At 51.6% G+C, this 18,176-nt stretch overlaps 9 protein-coding genes across 9 annotated transcripts, besides 6 other annotated features; 3 read left to right on the forward strand and 6 right to left on the reverse strand.

Annotated features, from left to right (window-relative positions):
* Positions 1-73: 73 nt before the first annotated feature.
* Positions 74-1,137, forward strand: EKO05_0010758 (uncharacterized protein; the record flags this gene model as incomplete). Its single annotated transcript, XM_038943469.1, has 4 exons — positions 74-130; positions 182-320; positions 387-506; positions 560-1,137. 4 exons carry the CDS (start codon positions 74-76, stop codon positions 1,135-1,137), a joined length of 894 nt encoding a protein of 297 aa, XP_038793700.1.
* A 564-nt stretch (positions 1,138-1,701) lies between these two features.
* On the reverse strand, positions 1,702-2,511 carry EKO05_0010759 (Primary-amine oxidase; the record flags this gene model as incomplete). The annotated part of the gene is made up of 2 exons (XM_038943622.1): positions 1,702-2,421; positions 2,485-2,511. The coding sequence occupies 2 exons, from the start codon at positions 2,509-2,511 to the stop codon at positions 1,702-1,704; spliced, it is 747 nt and encodes a 248-aa protein (XP_038793701.1).
* A 324-nt stretch (positions 2,512-2,835) lies between these two features.
* EKO05_0010760 (Protein saf4) lies at positions 2,836-3,906 on the forward strand (the record flags this gene model as incomplete). Its single annotated transcript, XM_038947310.1, has 1 exon — positions 2,836-3,906. The coding sequence occupies one exon, from the start codon at positions 2,836-2,838 to the stop codon at positions 3,904-3,906; it is 1,071 nt and encodes a 356-aa protein (XP_038793702.1).
* A 146-nt stretch (positions 3,907-4,052) lies between these two features.
* EKO05_0010761 (uncharacterized protein) lies at positions 4,053-4,956 on the reverse strand (the record flags this gene model as incomplete). Its single annotated transcript, XM_038943494.1, has 3 exons — positions 4,053-4,292; positions 4,340-4,597; positions 4,654-4,956. The coding sequence occupies 3 exons, from the start codon at positions 4,954-4,956 to the stop codon at positions 4,053-4,055; spliced, it is 801 nt and encodes a 266-aa protein (XP_038793703.1).
* Positions 4,957-5,304: 348 nt separating this feature from the next.
* Positions 5,305-6,438, reverse strand: EKO05_0010762 (uncharacterized protein; the record flags this gene model as incomplete). The annotated part of the gene is made up of 1 exon (XM_038947311.1): positions 5,305-6,438. The coding sequence occupies one exon, from the start codon at positions 6,436-6,438 to the stop codon at positions 5,305-5,307; it is 1,134 nt and encodes a 377-aa protein (XP_038793704.1).
* An 895-nt stretch (positions 6,439-7,333) lies between these two features.
* Positions 7,334-7,978, reverse strand: EKO05_0010763 (uncharacterized protein; the record flags this gene model as incomplete). The annotated part of the gene is made up of 1 exon (XM_038947312.2): positions 7,334-7,978. The coding sequence occupies one exon, from the start codon at positions 7,976-7,978 to the stop codon at positions 7,334-7,336; it is 645 nt and encodes a 214-aa protein (XP_038793705.2).
* A 1,846-nt stretch (positions 7,979-9,824) lies between these two features.
* EKO05_0010764 (uncharacterized protein) lies at positions 9,825-10,714 on the reverse strand (the record flags this gene model as incomplete). The annotated part of the gene is made up of 2 exons (XM_038943542.1): positions 9,825-10,241; positions 10,304-10,714. The coding sequence occupies 2 exons, from the start codon at positions 10,712-10,714 to the stop codon at positions 9,825-9,827; spliced, it is 828 nt and encodes a 275-aa protein (XP_038793706.1).
* A 63-nt stretch (positions 10,715-10,777) lies between these two features.
* Positions 10,778-10,806: a tandem repeat.
* Positions 10,807-10,971: 165 nt separating this feature from the next.
* Positions 10,972-11,010: a tandem repeat.
* A 1,871-nt stretch (positions 11,011-12,881) lies between these two features.
* On the reverse strand, positions 12,882-13,227 carry EKO05_0010765 (uncharacterized protein; the record flags this gene model as incomplete). Its single annotated transcript, XM_038943488.1, has 2 exons — positions 12,882-12,994; positions 13,050-13,227. 2 exons carry the CDS (start codon positions 13,225-13,227, stop codon positions 12,882-12,884), a joined length of 291 nt encoding a protein of 96 aa, XP_038793707.1.
* Positions 13,228-15,007: 1,780 nt separating this feature from the next.
* Positions 15,008-15,844, forward strand: EKO05_0010766 (uncharacterized protein; the record flags this gene model as incomplete). The annotated part of the gene is made up of 1 exon (XM_038947313.1): positions 15,008-15,844. One exon carries the CDS (start codon positions 15,008-15,010, stop codon positions 15,842-15,844), a length of 837 nt encoding a protein of 278 aa, XP_038793708.1.
* A 798-nt stretch (positions 15,845-16,642) lies between these two features.
* Positions 16,643-16,687: a mobile genetic element.
* Positions 16,656-17,192: a mobile genetic element.
* Positions 17,191-17,628: a dispersed repeat.
* Positions 17,625-18,176: part of a mobile genetic element that runs on past the window's edge.

Here is an 18,176-nt window from a genome sequence, read left to right on the forward strand (position 1 = left end):
GGTCGGACCTGCCTTTCTCCACCTCCGAGGCGCGTCACCTCCGACATGGCCGCAGCCACGACGACTCGATACCATGTGGAAACCACGGTTGTTCTCGACGTTGCGCTGTCTGCAGCATGAGAACCCTCTGGTGAGCCCAACTTACTGTGCGTGATCACCCCACGGCTGACCCCGTCCCCAGGGACTCCCGCGCTCCGGCGCGCCTCCACAGCTGCCGCGCATGCAACGCGGTCTGCCCCAGAGACGCAGCATCAAGGACGTGAAAAAGATCATCGCCGTCTCCTCGGCCAAGGGCGGCGTGGGCAAAAGCACTATTGCTGGTTCGTGACACGTCGCTCCTGCCCAAACAGCCCAACACGACGTCATCAGCCTCTCACACACCGCAGTCAACCTTGCTCTGAGCTTCGCACGGCGGGGCTACAGAGCCGGCATCCTCGACACGGACATCTTCGGCCCATCCATACCCACTCTGCTCAATCTGTCCGGCGAACCGCGTCTGTCAGCCAGTCAGTCCGCATCCAATTCCGCTTCTCGGCCCTCGACGTTGACAAAGTGGTAGACAATCAGCTCGTCCCCCTGTCCAACTATGGCCTCAAGTCCATGTCCATGGGCTACCTCATACCAGAGTCCTCGCCGGTAGCATGGCGCGGTCTTATGGTCATGAAAGCACTGCAACAGCTACTCCACGAAGTAGAGTGGGGTGGTCTAGACGTGCTGGTGCTGGACATGCCACCAGGCACTGGCGATGTGCAACTCACCATCACCCAGCAGCTAAACCTTGACGGCGCACTCATCGTGTCGACTCCACAAGACCTGTCGCTGAAGGACGCCGTCAAAGGCGTGGAGCTGTTCAACAAGGTCAACGTGAACCTGCTTGGCCTGGTGTGCAACATGGCTGGATTCAAATGTCCGGGCTGCGGCTCCGTCCACGACATCTTCGGCAACATGAGTAAGATCAGGAACATGTGTTCCAGGTATGACCTGAAAATGTTGGGTGAGATACCGCTGCACGGTAGCATCAGCGATGATGCTGATCGTGGGAAGCCCACCGTGATCGCAGAACCTGATGGCGAAAGAGCTGCGGTTTTCCTCCACATCGCACACGAGATAGAAGCCGCCATAAGTATGACCAAGTAGCAGCTAGGGTTGAGGCGTTGATGTCCAGCTTCACAGGCGACTACAAGGGCCAAAGAGCCTCGTCTGCCGTCACTCTCTCCCAATCTGTAATCACTCGCCGTCTTCCGACTCTCCGTGATTTTCCCGTACGTGTGAGGTACAAACAACCAGCCTGCATACCAGAGTTCCTCCAACCTTCATCTGCGGGAGATGTTTACTGGCGGCTTGAAGCTATCAACAAGGCCAGTTAAGCCAATCAACGCACACTAACACTGCAGAATTCAGGCAGTTTCAGACATGCGCAGACCACTTTGGAGTCTTTTGTCTGCTGCTAAGTTCATAAAATCTGAACTCATTTGAGCTGACTACCTCTCCTAGACGCAGGGGATCCGCTTTGATGTTTGTTGCTTCCATAACTCGAGTGTTCTCCTATAACATACGTGCCTTCACATTTCATGCCACCATGTCCAGTTCCAGCCTTGCTTCGTTGGCGACCGAGCGGTGTTCACTCCCTCGAAGCTTGGCAGCACGCTTCGCCGTCGTCCACTCCGTCGTCATGCAGCACACTCTTATTTAGCTCTTGCGTCAACGGCGCGACATCGAGTCCCGGTTTAGACGCAAAGAATTCACCGGCTTCAACCCAACCGCCACCTTCTCACAGGGCATAACCGGCCAATCCTCAATCCTTGGATTGTGGGTCGATCCAAAAGTATGCCACACCACCAAATCCTCGTTCCTGACTCCCGATTCCTTCTCATCTTCGGCTCTCTTCTCGATCGCGCTCGCAATGCCTTCGCCGCCCATAGACTGCATCGTATACCTCCCTGATGGAAACACTTCATCCTCACGCTGCTTGGTCACCCACGCAGCGTGTTGTCCATACTCTGATCGTTTTGCATGGAACGACGAAGGGTGTGCCAGGCGCATCTGGCTGTCCGAAGGGAGCAGCTTAAAACCTACAGGTGTCTGTGTCATGCTGTTCATCCTCGCCTCGTTGACAATCTTGAAAACGCGATTTTTGGTGACACCGAGGTCAAACCCACCTTCCTTCTCGATGTAGCTTGTATGCATCCGGTAACCAATGCCGCCGAAGGGATTTTGCACGGCTGGGTCATCAATCAGCATCGCATGTGACTCCTCAATCACGACCAAGTTTTTGTGACCATCGATTGCAGGGTCGATGCGTAAACAGAACAGGTGCTGCTGGTGGCGTGCAAGCACGCCGAGAGTGACAATGGTGCCATAGGGTCGCTTGGGCTCCCCAAGAGTGATCGGGACGGTCGAGAAGATGCTTGTTGCGCGCACCTCGTAATGGATGGAGGCATCTTAGCCAAGGTGGAAGGCGAAAAGGTACTCATAATTACTGACTGTGATGATGGTCTGTAGGACAAGCATGCGGGAGCGCGTCACCACTGCAAGTCCGGTGCGGAAGTTGGTGTGCTTCCACAAAATAGCACTGCAGGGAAGTGGGGATGAACGTGCTGATGACGTAACGCCACTGACACTCCACGAAGGCACGTGTACACGAACACGCCCAGAGACCTCCGGTAAATCCCCGCACCGCAGCTGCACGGAACCCTCGTGCACATATCAGCGCACACCCAGCAGAACGACCGAGTGTTGGCGTGGTCACCACCTCCATACGTACATCTTGTTTGAGACGTCTTGTGTCGAGCCTTTCTGCGCCGCGCACCGCGCACTGCGCACCCCGTCGTCAGCATGCAGGGCTTCAACATGGGGCGCTATTACCCGCCCGACGCGTCCAACACGCCCTCCTTCAACAAATCGCATCCGCTCGGTGCTCGCGCAAGCAAGATCGGCCAGGGTATCCTCACGGTCCGCTTCGAGCTGCCCTTCGCCGTGTGGTGCCAGCACTGCAAGCCTGAGGCCATCGTCGGCCAGGGCGTACGCTTCAACGCTGCCAAGAAGAAAGTGGGCAACTACCACAGCACACCCATCTGGCAGTTTCGCATGAAACACACGGCCTGTGGCGGCGAGTGGGAAATACGCACCGATCCCAAGAGCACGCAGTATGTTTGCGTAGAGGGTTGCAGGAAGCGCGACTATGGGCCAGAAGAGGCTGGCGAGGGCGAGCAAGGCGAGCTGAGGTTCTTGAGCGAGGCCGAGAAAGCGAAGAGGAGAGACGATGCGTTCGCGGGCTTGGAAGGCAAACTGGACGAGAAGGCGAGGGAGAAGGGGAATAAGGAGAGGTTGGAGGAGCTGTACGACAGCGCCGAGGTCTGGAGGGATCCATACGACGTCAATGCAAGGCTGAGGAAAGAAATGAGGGCCAAGAGGACCGTCTGGAAGAGAGAGGAGAGGCATAAAGAGGACATGCAGGACAAGTTTAGCCTGGGATTGGATATCGTAGACGAAACAGATGCAGATCGGCAGAGCGCCAGGCTGGTAGACTTTGACAGCCTCGAGGGTGGGAGGGAGACTTGGAAACCCCTATTTGCCGAGTTCAACGTCGTCAACAGCGGACGCGAGACAAGCAAAGCACCCAAGACGAAGAAGCTGAAGGCCGAGTTGGCCGCAGAATCGAGTCGACAAAGCCTTCAGCAAAAGCTCGTGGGCAACACGCGCGCCGCTGTCGATCCTTTCGTTGCCCGGGAGGTAGCCTCCACAGCAAGGCCGAATCTAGGCATCTTGAAGAGAAAAAGGGACCTGCAGGCTGATTCGGAACCACAAGCCTTGCTGCCTGGCTCTGAATCTTTGGATAAGAGTGTGGCGACCAGTGCTTCACCGGCCCTGAAGCTTGCATCCCTGGTAGGTTACGACTCGGATTGAGGAAGAACGCAGGGCACGTGGACGTTTAATTCTGCTGATTTATCGCATGCATGATACCCGTTCGTACCTTGTACGAGCACACTAGATATCGGCTACAACTCGGAACCATAGCTTCAATTTTCATTTTAGACTTTCTGCTTCGCCATCTACTCCTCAGCCTCCTCCTTGAACTCTGGCCTCCACCTCGTCAATGGCGGCCTCTCATCCACAATATCTCCCACACTCCACAACATCCTCTTCTTGTCCGTTTCCTCGCTAACGTCGTTGTCCGGACAAATGATATAGAACTTCTCCTTTTCCATCTTCTGCACCATGAAGTCTGCGACTTGGGCAGGCGACCATGCTCCGTCTGGCTTTTTCGCTTCTTGGCCGGGGTGGTTTCCTGACTGGATGTGCGTGAGCAAACGTTGAGGGTAAGTCGAGCATGACTCACAAGACCGGTGAACGTCCATCCCGGTACCAGCAAATGCACGTTAGTTCGTGTGTCCTTGAGATCGAAGCTCAAATGCTCAGCTAGCGCCTTTACAGCCGCCTTTGACGCATTGTACGCCGCGTTGCCCGGTGGGTTCGTGATGCCCTGCTTGCTACCAGTGATGACAATCGCACTCGGCGTGTTGGAGGAGCGGGATTGGAAGGATGGGACATATGTGTTAAGGCCGTTGATCACTCCGAACAGGTTTGTGTTGAGGACCTGCAAGTTTCATGTGAGTAGACCGCTTTCAAAACAGCACTGATAGTTTGACAGACCTGGTCAAAGTACTCGCTCTCGCCCCAACTTCCCTTGACCATTCTTCCCGCGTTCAGCATGAGAAAGTCGACATCGCCGACCTTCTCTTTCACGCTCTTCCAGGCACCCAAGTCGCCTACATCAGACTTGACGCATTCGACATCGCCCTTTAAGTTCTTCTTCGCCAAATCAAGAGTTTCTTGGTTATAGTCGACAACGGTAACTTTCATCGACGCCTTGAGACACAGCTCGGCGACTGCATAGCCAATTCCGGATGCGCCGCCGGTGATGAGGGCACGTGAGTTTGCGCGGAAGACGGACATTGTGGGTGGTGGGTGAAGCGGTCTAGTCCATTAAATTGGTGCGGTCAGATGTTCTTTACTACGAGATGCTCGAGGTCGATTGCTTGTGCCTCTCGTGTACGTTGGCACTCACAGTGTTCTTAGGGAGTGTGAATTACTGACATGTACACCTGAGTAAAGTGGGGCTAGTGACGTGCAAGTATTCCAAATTCCGACCCCGCCTTTATCTCCGTGGCACCGAGTCTCCTGCCTCTAGCTTGCAGTGCACAAAGGCTATATCATCCTCGTGGAGTTGCCGAGGAAGCCAGCTTCATCCTCGGAGGATCTCCGAAAGAAAAGACAGCGACACAATCTTATCTCCTGCGTCGTTCAGCTCATCTTTTCAATCAACCACTCGCCTGCCCGCTTTGCACAAGCGTTAGCCTCCTTGTCAAACCCGAGTATGTTGCTTATCCACACCACGTCGTGCGGCACGTGCTTCTCCACATCCAGCGTCACATCATTACCTGCCTCCTTCATCTTCTGTGCCCACTCGCAATTGTCAAAATACAGTATTTCTCCGCTTCCCGTATTCACGAACAGCGGGACCGGCGTCTTGAATGTCTGGTTCTTGTGCGACACGTATGGATGCGACAGCAGTGCTTTTCCACCAGATCCTGCAAACGCACCTGCTCCCCACAGCGTAAAGGGCGCGGATAGATAATCGGTTGAGTAGTTCGGGTTGTTGTGCACAAAATCAACGGATGTGTCCGAGGGGTCAATCCACGGCGACCACAAGAGTGCGGCGGAGGGGTTCGGCAACGACACATCCACACCGTACTCGGCCATGTAGCGCAATAGGGCGATGGAAGCATTTGCGCCGGCGCTGTCGCCTGAGAGAACGATCTTGGAAGGCGGAATGCGCAGGTCGTTGAGCAGGTACAGATAAGCGGTCAAGCTGTCTTGAAGAGCAGCGGGAAACGGGTTGGATGTCCTGCTTGCAGGGAGAGTGGAGATACGGTATTGCGGCATGAGGACATGAGTTGCCCCCACCTGCTTCTGGAGGAGCTTGGCGAAGTACCCGCTTGCTGCTGTTCGGCCGTCGCCGGAGACGTATGCACCGCCGTGGATATGTAGGATGACTTTGAGACTGCTCTTGTCGGCGGACGCTGAGAGAGACTCTGGGTACCAGGTCGCACCTATCTCGACAGGCTGCACATCGTTGTTGATCCTCAACGGGCCTTTGTACTGGTCACCACCCGCAGGCTTTATGCGCACGAAGCGCTCCTTCTCTCTACCTGGCACCAGTGGGGTCGGCTGATTCGCTTGGATGTTTGCAACGTGGTAGATAAACGCAAACACGATTCGCGTCATAAGCGCCTGGCGGAAGGTCCACTCGGGATGTTGTCGGCCATAGCTGGTGAGGTACTTGACAATGAATAGGGGCAGGCAGAGAAGCTCAAATCCCAATGCTGCGAGCACGTACGCGCCTTTGATCGGCTGGTAGGTGAGGAGTGTCATCATGGAGGGATCTGTGAGGACACGGAGGCCCTAGGAGCGGGGTTCATGGTGTGTTATACCGTGCCACGCTACCAGTGCTGGTGCTCGGGTTTGGTATTGATGGGATCGTCGTCAAACTAGATGTTGAACCGAGGCAATCATTAGCCTCAGCTTCGACAACAAAACAATACAGGCGACTCCTAACCCTATTGCACAAATGGTTAGCGTGTTCCCAGGGTCTGAACTTTGTATTAGTATTTCAAAACACGTTTCCAGAAGGAAGTCTAAGTTTGTGTACGAGTAATCATTCTATCTACGTAGGGCTATACAATTATCCTTGGTGCTGTTACAAGTTTCTCTAATGGTTGGATTGCATCGTCGTTCTTTACGGAGGCAAACACTGCCTTCATGAACCTTTCTCTGCCTTTGTCAAAGCCTATTCACCACCCGCACCACCCGTCGACAACCCGATGTCTTCGACACGAACAGAAGCACGTTCTGTCTTTCCACAGCCTTTTGTCGTGGTGAGCAAGGACTTTCGATCTGATTCTAGCTATGACCGTCAAGATGATTACGAGCCATGGGGCATGAGTTAACAACTAACATTGATCAAAAACCAAGAGAGGTGGGAGCGCCTGGTGGGTGCTCTCGTTCGAAGCCATGGCTGGTTTGCCATCTACAATACCGCGCTGCTTTAGAAAATCGATGTACTCTGAGGGTACCTCAGCAAGCGTCTTTTTCCACATGTATGCTAAATTAAATTGTAAACCATCGGCGACGAAGCGTTCAGTGGGGTTTCTGGAGCCATACTACGTGTCCTAGCTCGCTGAGATGACGGGTTCTTAGCTGGCGCACTAGACGAAGGCGCGTTCTGCTTGGGTGGATATGGCAATAGTGTTGGCAAAGGCGCGATAGCTTATTAACCTTCATCGAAAAGACGCAGAGCAACGGCGAAGCCGGGCATACTGTCTGCCATAGTATGGTCTACACGAAAGTATGAGATGTAGCTCTCAGGAACCAGAACTTTCATAGTATGATCACAAATCTTCTTCCCTGTATCTTGCTTCCTCACCTTTGCCCAACTAGCACTCTTGATCTCATCGCCTCTCTGACCGCCCGCATAAGAACCGCCTCCCAGCTCGATTTGCGAGCTAAAAGCCAGCACATATTTCGGTGATGCTCCAATACGCTCTGTCATCGTGCCTTTCGCGGGGTATCGATTCGTAGCGAGGAACACCATGACCTGTCCACAGACCTCCGGACTAGTCATGTACCAACTCGCCAGCGGCTTCAGCACCCGCCACGCAATCCGAACCCACAAGGGATTGGCATCGCTGTAAAAGGTAGGACCATCCACAAGGCCGGGATAGATATGGATGAGACTGATCTTTCTGGCATGTTTCTCTGCCAATTCCTCGAAGAAGAAGGTCTTCATGAAGGTAGTGTGCTTGCGTACGGAGTTTAAACTGTATTTGCCCATTAGAGGGGTGCTGATGGGAAGTTCACCGCGTTTGATGCTGTCCTCCATATTACCGGCAAACACCGAGATTGCGTGTGCTGGCATGGTGCATGCAAGCAGGAGGGGTGAAAGGGTTTGAATGAGGCGCATGCGAGAATAGTAGAGAAGAGAGATTTGAGTGTCCACGCCTTCTGAGGTAACTGCATACATTCGTCAGATGTGAATAGCTTGGAGTAGGAAAAGTTCAAGTACTAGGCGACTTTTGAAGTGGGACTGCGCTTGATTCGGGTACAGAGCGTCTAGTTTTGCTGCGCCTCCAGGTAGGGGCATATGCTCTTCTTGTTGGATGATATCCTGGGAAACTTTGTCCACTTCACTCATGAGGGATAGTTCTGCTGCTTGTATGAAGCGCCAATCTGACCCAGGACTAGACTCGCGACAAAACTAGAGCAGCGCTTCAGCCCGAGCTGCGTTTCGTCCAACAATGTAGACACGGAGCTTGGGCCCATGCTTCGTGAATGTAGTTGCCCATGTTCTTGCAATGTACGACCCAATGCCTGTTGTACCGCCGAAGAGTGCAACTACAAGCGGAGCGTCTTCTGGCAGCTCTTGAATGGCGGCGCGGATAGTTTGTAGATTCGGCATTCTGATCGAGGTTTCTAGGGAGGAGAAGAAGGGAAGACACAGCTTGGTCCCTTGACGATAGAATGGTCTTTACATAGAAAACAAGTATTGCTTGGTTCGTAGCTTATAAATGTCTTGTTTGGTGGTTACTGTGCGGATATGGTGGACATGAAACGATCGGTGCTAGTACGTTTCGGTTCTGGTGCTCTGTTTCCATTGGATGTGATGCCCGAGTGGAGGCCTTATCGGTGCATGCTGTTGAACGGGTAGGCCGATATGCTTCTTGTTCCGACCATGTTTGTGTTCTGCCAGATGACCGTGTTGACTTCCGTACTCAAGAAGACTGCTCGAGAGCAGAGCCGAATGTCCTACAAGTATCGGTGCTTGGTCCTCCGCTACGGAGCCTGACATTGATAGCATCCAACTGAATGCCAGCTGCGTGGTCTCTAACAGCCTTCACAATCTGCTTATCGCCTTCTCAGGGATCATCAAGTCACAGTGCAGCAACCACATGCGGTGCTCACAGCTTTGAGGCAGAGATGAAGATGTGAACGAGCCACATGTCTGGACAGCTTCAAGGAACGAAGGTCAGCTGTCAAGAGATTCTCGATGTGGCAGAGTATTCAGACAAGCAGGGTTGTTGTCTTGCTTCCAGCAAAGCGAAGTTGCGTATCGATTATGGGGGCGATTGACCAGAGAGTTATCGAACGGATTTGCTGGCGTGATGATCAAAAGAAAGGCAAAAGGACTCATTAGGATGAAGCTAGTGCGCACCCTAATGACGGAGTTTATGTTGTTGCAATTTTAGTTCCTGTAACTGGAGGCGTTGCTGGTGTCGACATTGATTTCGACGTCACAGTCGCTTAGGACAAAGAGTCGACTGTTCTGAATGCACGCCGAAATCTTTCGAATCAGATCAGCATTGTTTGTTTCCTGGTCAGCTCAAAAAGAGATTGGAAGAGATTGGCGCAAATTCTGGGACACAAAGTCCGTCTAATTGATACCGTCTAATATGCGCAAAGCAATCACCTTCGCCTTCTCGACATTGATCTGCTCATTCACGATCGTTACAGTTCGTCCGAGATCGACAGCCATGCGTGTCCAGCACTGCATGAGTCGGGATGCCATCACGCTCTGTTGTACTGCGGTCTGGGTATAGAGACTCGAAACAGAAGGGCATTAGAGCTGGGTGCCTGAAAGCACATGGGCGTAGGGCGCGGGTATACGTTAGCCTGTGTTAGCACAAGTGTACATTGTCTCTGTGTTGTGGCATGCTCCATGAGCTGGTCCACGAGACAGCACGTTCCAATACATCTCAAATGCTGCATCATACAACTGGTGGTGTAATCATGCCGTCGCGCTGGCTCACGGTACTCTCCACTTGGTCTTTATTGAGGCGCCGAGCATTGGCGCCGATGGCTCCTCCGGGGTGGTTCGTCTTGAAGACGCTCTTCGTCCGTCCCTCGTGCATGGCGTCGGCCACTGTGAGCGCGAGCATATCTCCAACGGCGATGGTAACGGTTGTAGAGGTGGTGGGCGCGCAGACGCCAAAGGAGACCTCCTCCAACTCGTGGATCGGTGCAGGGAGCAAGATGGCGTCCGGTCGTTCGTTCAGGAGCGGGCACTTGGAGGGATGGGTGTGCGAGGTGACGGCGATGATGGGCGTGTGCGAGGGGATGTGGTCGAGCAGAGCCATGAGCTCGCCAGTCTTGCCAGAGTATGAGATAAACATGATGGCGTCATTCTGATCCATGTCAGCAAAGAGGTCGGGCCAACTTTTGTCACTCCAGAACAGGCGAGCGGTACCTTTCTGATATCACCGAGGTCGCCATGAATCGCCTCAGCAGCGTGCATGAAGGAGCTGCCTATCCCCAGGCTCTTCATGGTTGCGACCATCTTTTGCCCCACAAGCCCGCTCTTGCCCACGCCACAGATGATGAGCTTGCCGCCGGCCTCGTTGACGCTGGTGACGCACTCGACTGCCTGGAGAAGGCCTTCTCTGGCTACAGGGTCTGTTTCGTACAAGGTGCTGACTTGTGAGAGGGCCGTTGCAGCGGTTGACAGCACGTTGACAGCGCGCGAAAGCAGGCGCACGCCGTCCGTGTCCTGGGCGGAAAGCGGGGGAGTTAACGGTAGGGTTTCCCAATCGGCGCGCTTCCGCTTCTGTGAGATGGGTGATGCTAGCGCACACTGTGTGTTGTCGGTGATGGCAGCCATGGTTTCGAAAGGTCTGGATGGGTGTTTGGGCGGGCTGGAGGTTGGATAAACAAGCAGGTACACAGTAGTAAGTAGTACAGTAGTAAGTAGTACAATAGCTCCAGGCGACTGGCTTGGTGTCTTCCAAATGCTGAGGCGCTACCGGGCAGCGTCGGAGGCGGTTCTTGGATGCTCTCGAGGCGAGATTTGCTGGAGGGTCAATATCAATGACGCCGTCTACTGCGGTAACAAGCTGCTGGGTGGATGACGATGCTGAAAGACAAAGCCAGACAAGATCAGACAAGATCAGACAAGACGGGGAGGGGACTAGGCACGGGCGGAAGGGAACCGTAGCCATTATTAATGCTTGCCGAGCCCACATGTCGGCTTCACATGGCACTGGCAGGTCGAGGGTCTGGCCAAGTCCACCTGATTCGGTGGTTGTGCCAGAGCAGCTCTTCGGCGAGTCCATGTTTGGCCTTGTAAGAGATGGCGGCATCGCCGCTAGAAGCCACGAAGGCGCTGCCGTGCCTGTGCGCCCACGCCGGCCTGCCACGCTAAAGCCACCGGGTCCTCCCGCTAACCAGAAGCAGCACAACGTCATGTCACACATCGAAACCAATTGTCCGTCCACGTTGCTGTTTCACCAGATGCTGCGATCTGTATGCACAATCGAACCTGCGTGTAATCTTACGCGTCGGCGTCGGTGCTTTTGAGGCAGCAGCTACGTCGGCCAAACTCGTCCTCCGACCGCCCATGGCTGCCCGGGCGTGCTCGTCGCCAGACCTTCCCGTCCCACACTCGCGCCGGTACAACTGTTGCGCCTGCTCTGCGCCCGCTCCGAGCCCGTCAGCAACAGCATGAACCGCAACTCGGGCATGTTGGCCGCCATCTCCCTGCAGCAGTAATCTATCTACTTCCCCAACCCCAGCCCGGGCGTGTCCTCCTTCAGGTAGACGTCGGTGAGACAAGCAAGCGCAGCAACTGACATTGATCTGGCCTAGAACATGGCCTCGTCAGAATAGGCTTCCTGTACGAATGAATGCGGCGGGACGTCTTTCGCTGTGGAGATAAGGAATCCCTGTGAGCAAACGATGCGCTTCCATTGCCAGACTGTCCTGTCCATGATCGACATGTGTGTGGTGTGCCAACCAAGGGTTGCAGTGGTTGCAGTGCCCGAGGAGCTCCTGCTGTTGACTTTCTTCAGTCACGCTCGTAGCTGGCAGGGCGCGTTTTATGATGCACCTGGGGCAGTTTTTCACCTCTTGACTGGTTGGTTGCAGATTTGGACATCTTCAAAAACGCCAAACACGCCAAACACGAGGGTGCTTGTCGAAGACGAGCCGCCTGGTGATCTCCCGCTCCCTCAACGCATCATCTGCAGGTAGGTACTCGGGGGTCAGTTCCCTTTTTACAAACGTCATCTTTACTCTGAACTCTGGGACCTGTGATCTTGGCATTCTCGCTGCTCATCCACCTCATGGCTGGTGGGGCTGAGGCCGGTCTTATGCCCCTCCAACACAGTCACTCAGGAACTCACGATAGACTGCCCCAGCCACAGCCTAGCAAGTGGCAGCTCCCACCAACCCCATCAGGGCCCGCAAATGCACGCAGAGCGTGGACGACTCTCGTCTCATCTCTTCTCAGCGTTTGCAGTCTGATTTTTGTGGCTGCAAACCCGCCCCAGCCACGGCGGGGTCTACGAGCGTTGCGAAGAGCAGCGAGGCTTAAGTTTACAGTAGTTTCTGTACGCTACTTCAGAAACGCTAGTTTGTCTTTTCGACCGGCATGCTACACTCCACTACAATCGCCAAGACATCGCATTTATTGCAATGTGTGGCTAAAGCTTGGATTCTTCAAAGCCTGTCGAAGTGAAATTCCACTCGACGCCGCACATACTGACGTGCCCGTCACTGCAGACACCAGCCTCCCTTGCTCTTGTGAGTATAGCCTCCAACTCTCTTTGCCCTCTCACACCAACAGTGATAGAGATCAGTCCTTCTAAGTATCCCTCCTTGCCAGGAATGAAGCCTATCCTAGCATGCGTGAACGCCAACAAATCCCTGCTTCGTGCAACACCAAAGACCTCTTCCCACTTTCGTGCAGCTGCCTCATGTTCAAAGTCACTAGCTTGCAATCGCAGGACACACCCTTCAAACGAGCGATGTGCCGTCTGTTTCATCGCGGGTTAATACACCTTGTGGTCCGAACCGCATGCATGCCAGGGCGAGAACCGTGACTCAAGGGGCGTAGGGTTGTTCGTACTTGGCGTGTGGCTATCAAGTTCTGGCATCATACCACCTGCCTATGTCAGTGGACATCTGCCCTGAGAGGCTTATCTCTTTGCCTTTGATACCCTTGGGATGATATTGCACAAACACAGAATCGCCATGTTCTTGGCTAGTAATAACCTTTGCTAGGTCTTTGGGCTCGATATACTGCCGCTGCTTCTTCGCATCCTCAGTCTGCGTGATGATCATGTATCCTCCATCGCCGCGCTTGTCAGGCAGACGGCTTGCTGTAGTGCCTGCCATGAATGGCGAGACTACCTCTATGATGTTGCCCCCGAATGGTGCTAAACATGATGTTGGTGGTTACAAGGAGCCGAGAAAAGCTGGACCTACTCAGAAAGTTCTTCAAACCCCATTGACCAACGGCAGGATCCTCGTATATGACTTCTGTGCCGATGACGTATATCTAGGCCAGAAGTTTCATTAACTTATAAAAACAGCTTGGACAAGCATGGCACAAGTAGCTGCCTTGGTCGATTGATGTCCTTTACCACCAGGGCGACCTGACGCAACCGAGTAGGCGCTGGACAAAGGGGGCTCGTGCTTGCTTCAATCATAATAGATAGGCCATCAGGAACGGAAGCCTGGGGTGCAAGTGAGAGGTGGCCCACACATGCTGTGCGTGCGCTCTACATTCATTCACTTGACCTCGGTCCTGGCATCTTTCCCGCTCCTTGGGATAGTACTTTCATATTGGGCCATGCGTGTCTACACTGTAACTACGCGAATCAACGCGATATAAGAGAAGGCTCAAAACATCTGCAATAGAGACGAACGAATTCTTGTGTGTCGAATTGGATATTGAGATATTGATGCCCACACGTGACGTGCCAGACGCGATTAGCCCCACTTCTTAGCCCCGCACGTGCTTGGAACTCAGACGTCAACTCCATAGGTCCTCGTTCATCACAACCCGGGCTTCACTGTCTAGATCATCGAGGGAGCGAATCTCCCTACATCCTTCTGTTCCAAGCATAACCAACCGGTAACTGAGAGACCGATCAAGGTGTCTAAGATGGCCAATACTACAGGACAAGTCTCTCTCACCTGCCACTAGTCGCTACTCCACCTTCTGTTCTTTTCCGAGTGACAATCAACTATATTCCACCATGCCTATTCCGTGTTCAAAATCTTGTTCGAAACAGACCTTTGCTGCTTCGTGGCGATCCGTTACCGGAAACTCGCTCCAGGACAGCTAAATCCTTTAAGGTGCCAATGAAAAGGACATAGCTACGCTTGACGAACACACTGGCGATATGTGTGTATCTGTATCCTGAGTTACGTACTCGAATCACGGGATCGTTTTTCGGCAACACTGACCTATCAGCATCTTATTACACGTTAGTCAAAGCTTGAACTGCTACTCAAACAGATAGGGCAGAAGAAAGACATTCGACCGCGTGAAAGCGTATCTCGCGCTCACTGTGCAGGTTTTCTGGCATTTGCTGGGCCTTGGTATGCTGCCAGCAATGGTGGCTGTGACCATTGCCGCGCCCATGTTGATCATCTGGAAGACCAGCAACGAACCTTCCCAACGCTCGGACTACACGCAACGAAGGATACAGTCGCATCTTGCCATAGTGAATGCTTGAATACTGCATAACACGCTCCCTTCACCACAAGACACCAGGAGCCATGCGTCTGACTCAAACGTATTGCGTGACCACTCGATTCAATCCGCTTCGAGTCTACGTACGACGTTGCTTTGCGATGTTGCAAAGGTTTACATGTCCCAAAGTGAGTGCAGGGTCCAGTCTTGGCTACGATAGTCTGCCATCTACAAAACCTGCCGTCACCTCGATTACAAGCCCCGCGCCGCACACACTCATCTTGTTGGATTTTGCAACCCACCATTGTCGCTCTTTATACAGGTCAACATCTCGAACCGTCCTCTCTTTGGCATATTTGCTCCTTTCAGTTTTGTGTCATTAGCCTGTCTTGTTCGCGTACGACAGCGGCCATTCATCGCCGCTTCTGTCACTGTTACCCGGGGAGGGTATGAAGCGCGGAACTTCTTCTAATCATGTTTGATCTCAGCGAAGAACTCTTTCTCAGGCTTGCGTGCGAGACACCGCTCCCTGTTAGCAGCAGTCCCACCAGTCACCGGCCAGACAAACCCCTCCTTACGAAACCTTACACTCGCGCCCAAGCAAAAGCTGCACAGCAAGCTAGTCCTCTTTTCAGCCTTCTTGTACAATCTCCTACGCCCGACAAGAAACGTAGTCGCAAGCTTGATTTCGATATCTTCATTGACGCCAATGCTGTGAACACTCTGCAGCCTCCATCCCAGAAGAAACCCAGACCAAACGCACGCATTCCGCTTTCCGTCAAAACAGATTTAGCCAACGACACTTCACTTCCTTCCCCACGCAAACCCGACAGACCCTTCGTATACTCGCGCTCAGACCCGCTTTGGGCTAACGTTGAGAACTACGATCCTCGCCCTCACTACATGACGCCTCCTCCTACGCCAGGTGGTTCCTCATCTACTTCAGGTAGTTCTTCAACGATGCCAGGGGGCCATTCGCCTACAACACCGCCATCACCGTTCTCTCCTCCACGTCACTCTACTCGTGCATTCCGAGCTCGCCGAACTTCATCCACGAACGTACTGCCACCACCCAAGGACAAGACCCTCTACACTGCTCTGAACCTCGACAACTGGAAGGCGACCGAAGCTCAGATCAGGAACGCGTATCGAAAAGTAGCCGTCGAATATCATCCTGACAAGGCCGCTGAAGGGGAGAGAGAAACCGCTACGCAAATGATGCAGAACGTCAATGCTGCAAAGGAGGTGCTCCTTGATGCAAAACGTCGCAAAGCATATCACTTGAATGGAAAACTTCCCTGGACTACGTGATGGCGGTGCTTGGTATTGGCTGTGGTACGTTTTGCCATGTCATGCCTTCTCTTTTATCGATGGATTGTGATATCAAGAGTCTTGCTCAGAGGAAAAGTTTTGCTTCGTCTTTTTTCAGGATTGTTACATAATTGGAGGTTTTGTGGGTGCCAACTACTCATGTTTGTTCGTTATAACGGTCTGTTGAAGGCCTGTTCACGAGTAGCGTTGGCACGATAGTACAATCGCATTGAAGGACCATTTGTTCGGTATCCAAATCATTGCAGTGTACTGACTCAGCACTTCAGCACTAAACAGCTCTGCTCTAACGAGGTGTCTTATCTAGTGTCCAGCTAAACATACAGCACGACCCCTGCACGCGGCTGCGTTAAAAAGCCGCACACTCAAACACCCAAACCTTAGGGAACACCAACAACTTACCTATTTTCTTGCAACACTACAGCGCCCCAACTGTAGCAATATAGTAGAGAAAACACAAAACTATACATAAAAAGTAACTCTATAACTCTGTCTCTTTAGCATTCTAATTAAAGCTGTTGTTGTTGAGTAATTTGTTGCGCAAGATGGACAAGTTTTGGGTGTGCGGCTTTTTTATGCAGCCGCGTGCCCTGTATCGCCACTTACACATCCGACAACCTTATTTCACTCCATGCGCAGTTTAGTTGCTTCATTTGCTCGTCTCAGACTACATAGAAGGTTTCAACCCCTGTGCGGTCTTCAAACAAGCTTGAGCTCACTGCCGAGTGCCAATAAGGAACTCGTTCGCAGCGGGAAACCCCAATCGCCAAGCCCGCGTCATACCGTGTCCGTGCGCGCAACAACCAGAGTCGCGCAACAACTGAATCATCACAACTACACTATACTTTGACGCGTTATAACTCAACAACTATAGCAGCTATTAACAAAGCGCTTGCAGTAATTAATGCGCTAATACTAGGCAAAAAACTTATGTATCAGCATTTTGCTACTAGGTTTAGCGTTAACTGCGTAACTCTAGCTTAGAGACACAAGCACGTTCAGGACTCCTAGGAGACTAAGGACATTAACTAGCAACATTTAACGCTATAACAGGAGATAGAGCTTATAAAGTACATAGAGTTACTTAGTACTTGTTACTTACTACCTACTAGAGAGATAATCTAGAATTTTGCGTTGCTAGTGGCTTAAAATCTAGTTAGTAAGAGCTAAGTTACCTGCTTTATTAACAAGTACTCTATCTATCTTATCTTGCGTTACTCTACTAGGATAGATTAACTATGTTACAACACTAATTCCTACAATAAATATACGCTCTACTTTAACCTACTATAGTATAAAATCTCTAAATACTCTATTAAGGGTTGCTATAACGTACTCTACGGTCGAGCGGATCACACAGTCGAGCGGATCACTCAAAACCCCACCAAAATTGTCCAAAACCACAACGCTTTATTTCAACAACCACGCAATAAAATCTTTTTAAAATCTCAGAATAGTATTGCATAGCTACTAGTAAGTACATACCTAGGTTTCAGCTTTATAGCTATGATAGTTATAGAAATAGCCTGCAAATTGTGCTAAACACCCCTGTAAAACAGTAATCGCTTAATAACTTCTGTGTTATAGATTCTAGCACTCTAAAACTTTTAAATACTATTATTTATATTAGTGCAGCCCTGTCCTGAATATTGTAGAAGATTTTATTGCGTGGTTGTTGAGATAAAGGGTTGTGGTTTTGGGCAATTTTGGTGGGGTTTTGAGTGATCCGCTCGACCGTGTGATCCGCTTAACCGTGGAGTACGTTATAACGTATATAATATAGATAAGAAGGGCTTTATAATTAGCATTACAGGTAGAATAAAACACATGTTTAGTAAGTGTATATAGATAAAGGGAGAGATTAAAGCATCTATCTAGGATAGTAACTAAGCTTAGTAGACGCTTATAGCGTGTGTGTGTAGTAATAAGACAGTACTACTACTAGGCATTATCTATAAGTTAGCTAACACTAGCATTAAATTAGACTAGGTAGCTAAAATTAAGCTAGGAAAACACTCTATAATAGTTATATTATCTCTCTTAGGGTAGACAAATAGGGATATAGGCCTTGCTTAGCTTAAGCAGGTGTTTAATTACTACACTAAGAAGAAAGCACAAAGAAAGTAGAGGCTTTTAATACTAGATAGCTACAGATCCTACGTAATAATAGACTTTATTAAGTACTGTAATAACTATAAGATCCTCCTGGCTGTCCTTCCCCCTTGCTTAACCTAAACGCTCTAGCTACTTAATATAGTGCTGTTTAAGCCTCTATTAATAGTATACTTAAAAGTAGTTATAATACATATTTATA

Source organism: Ascochyta rabiei, chromosome 20, assembly GCF_004011695.2.
Source record: "Ascochyta rabiei chromosome 20, complete sequence".
In the NCBI taxonomy this organism is placed as follows: domain Eukaryota; kingdom Fungi; phylum Ascomycota; class Dothideomycetes; order Pleosporales; family Didymellaceae; genus Ascochyta; species Ascochyta rabiei.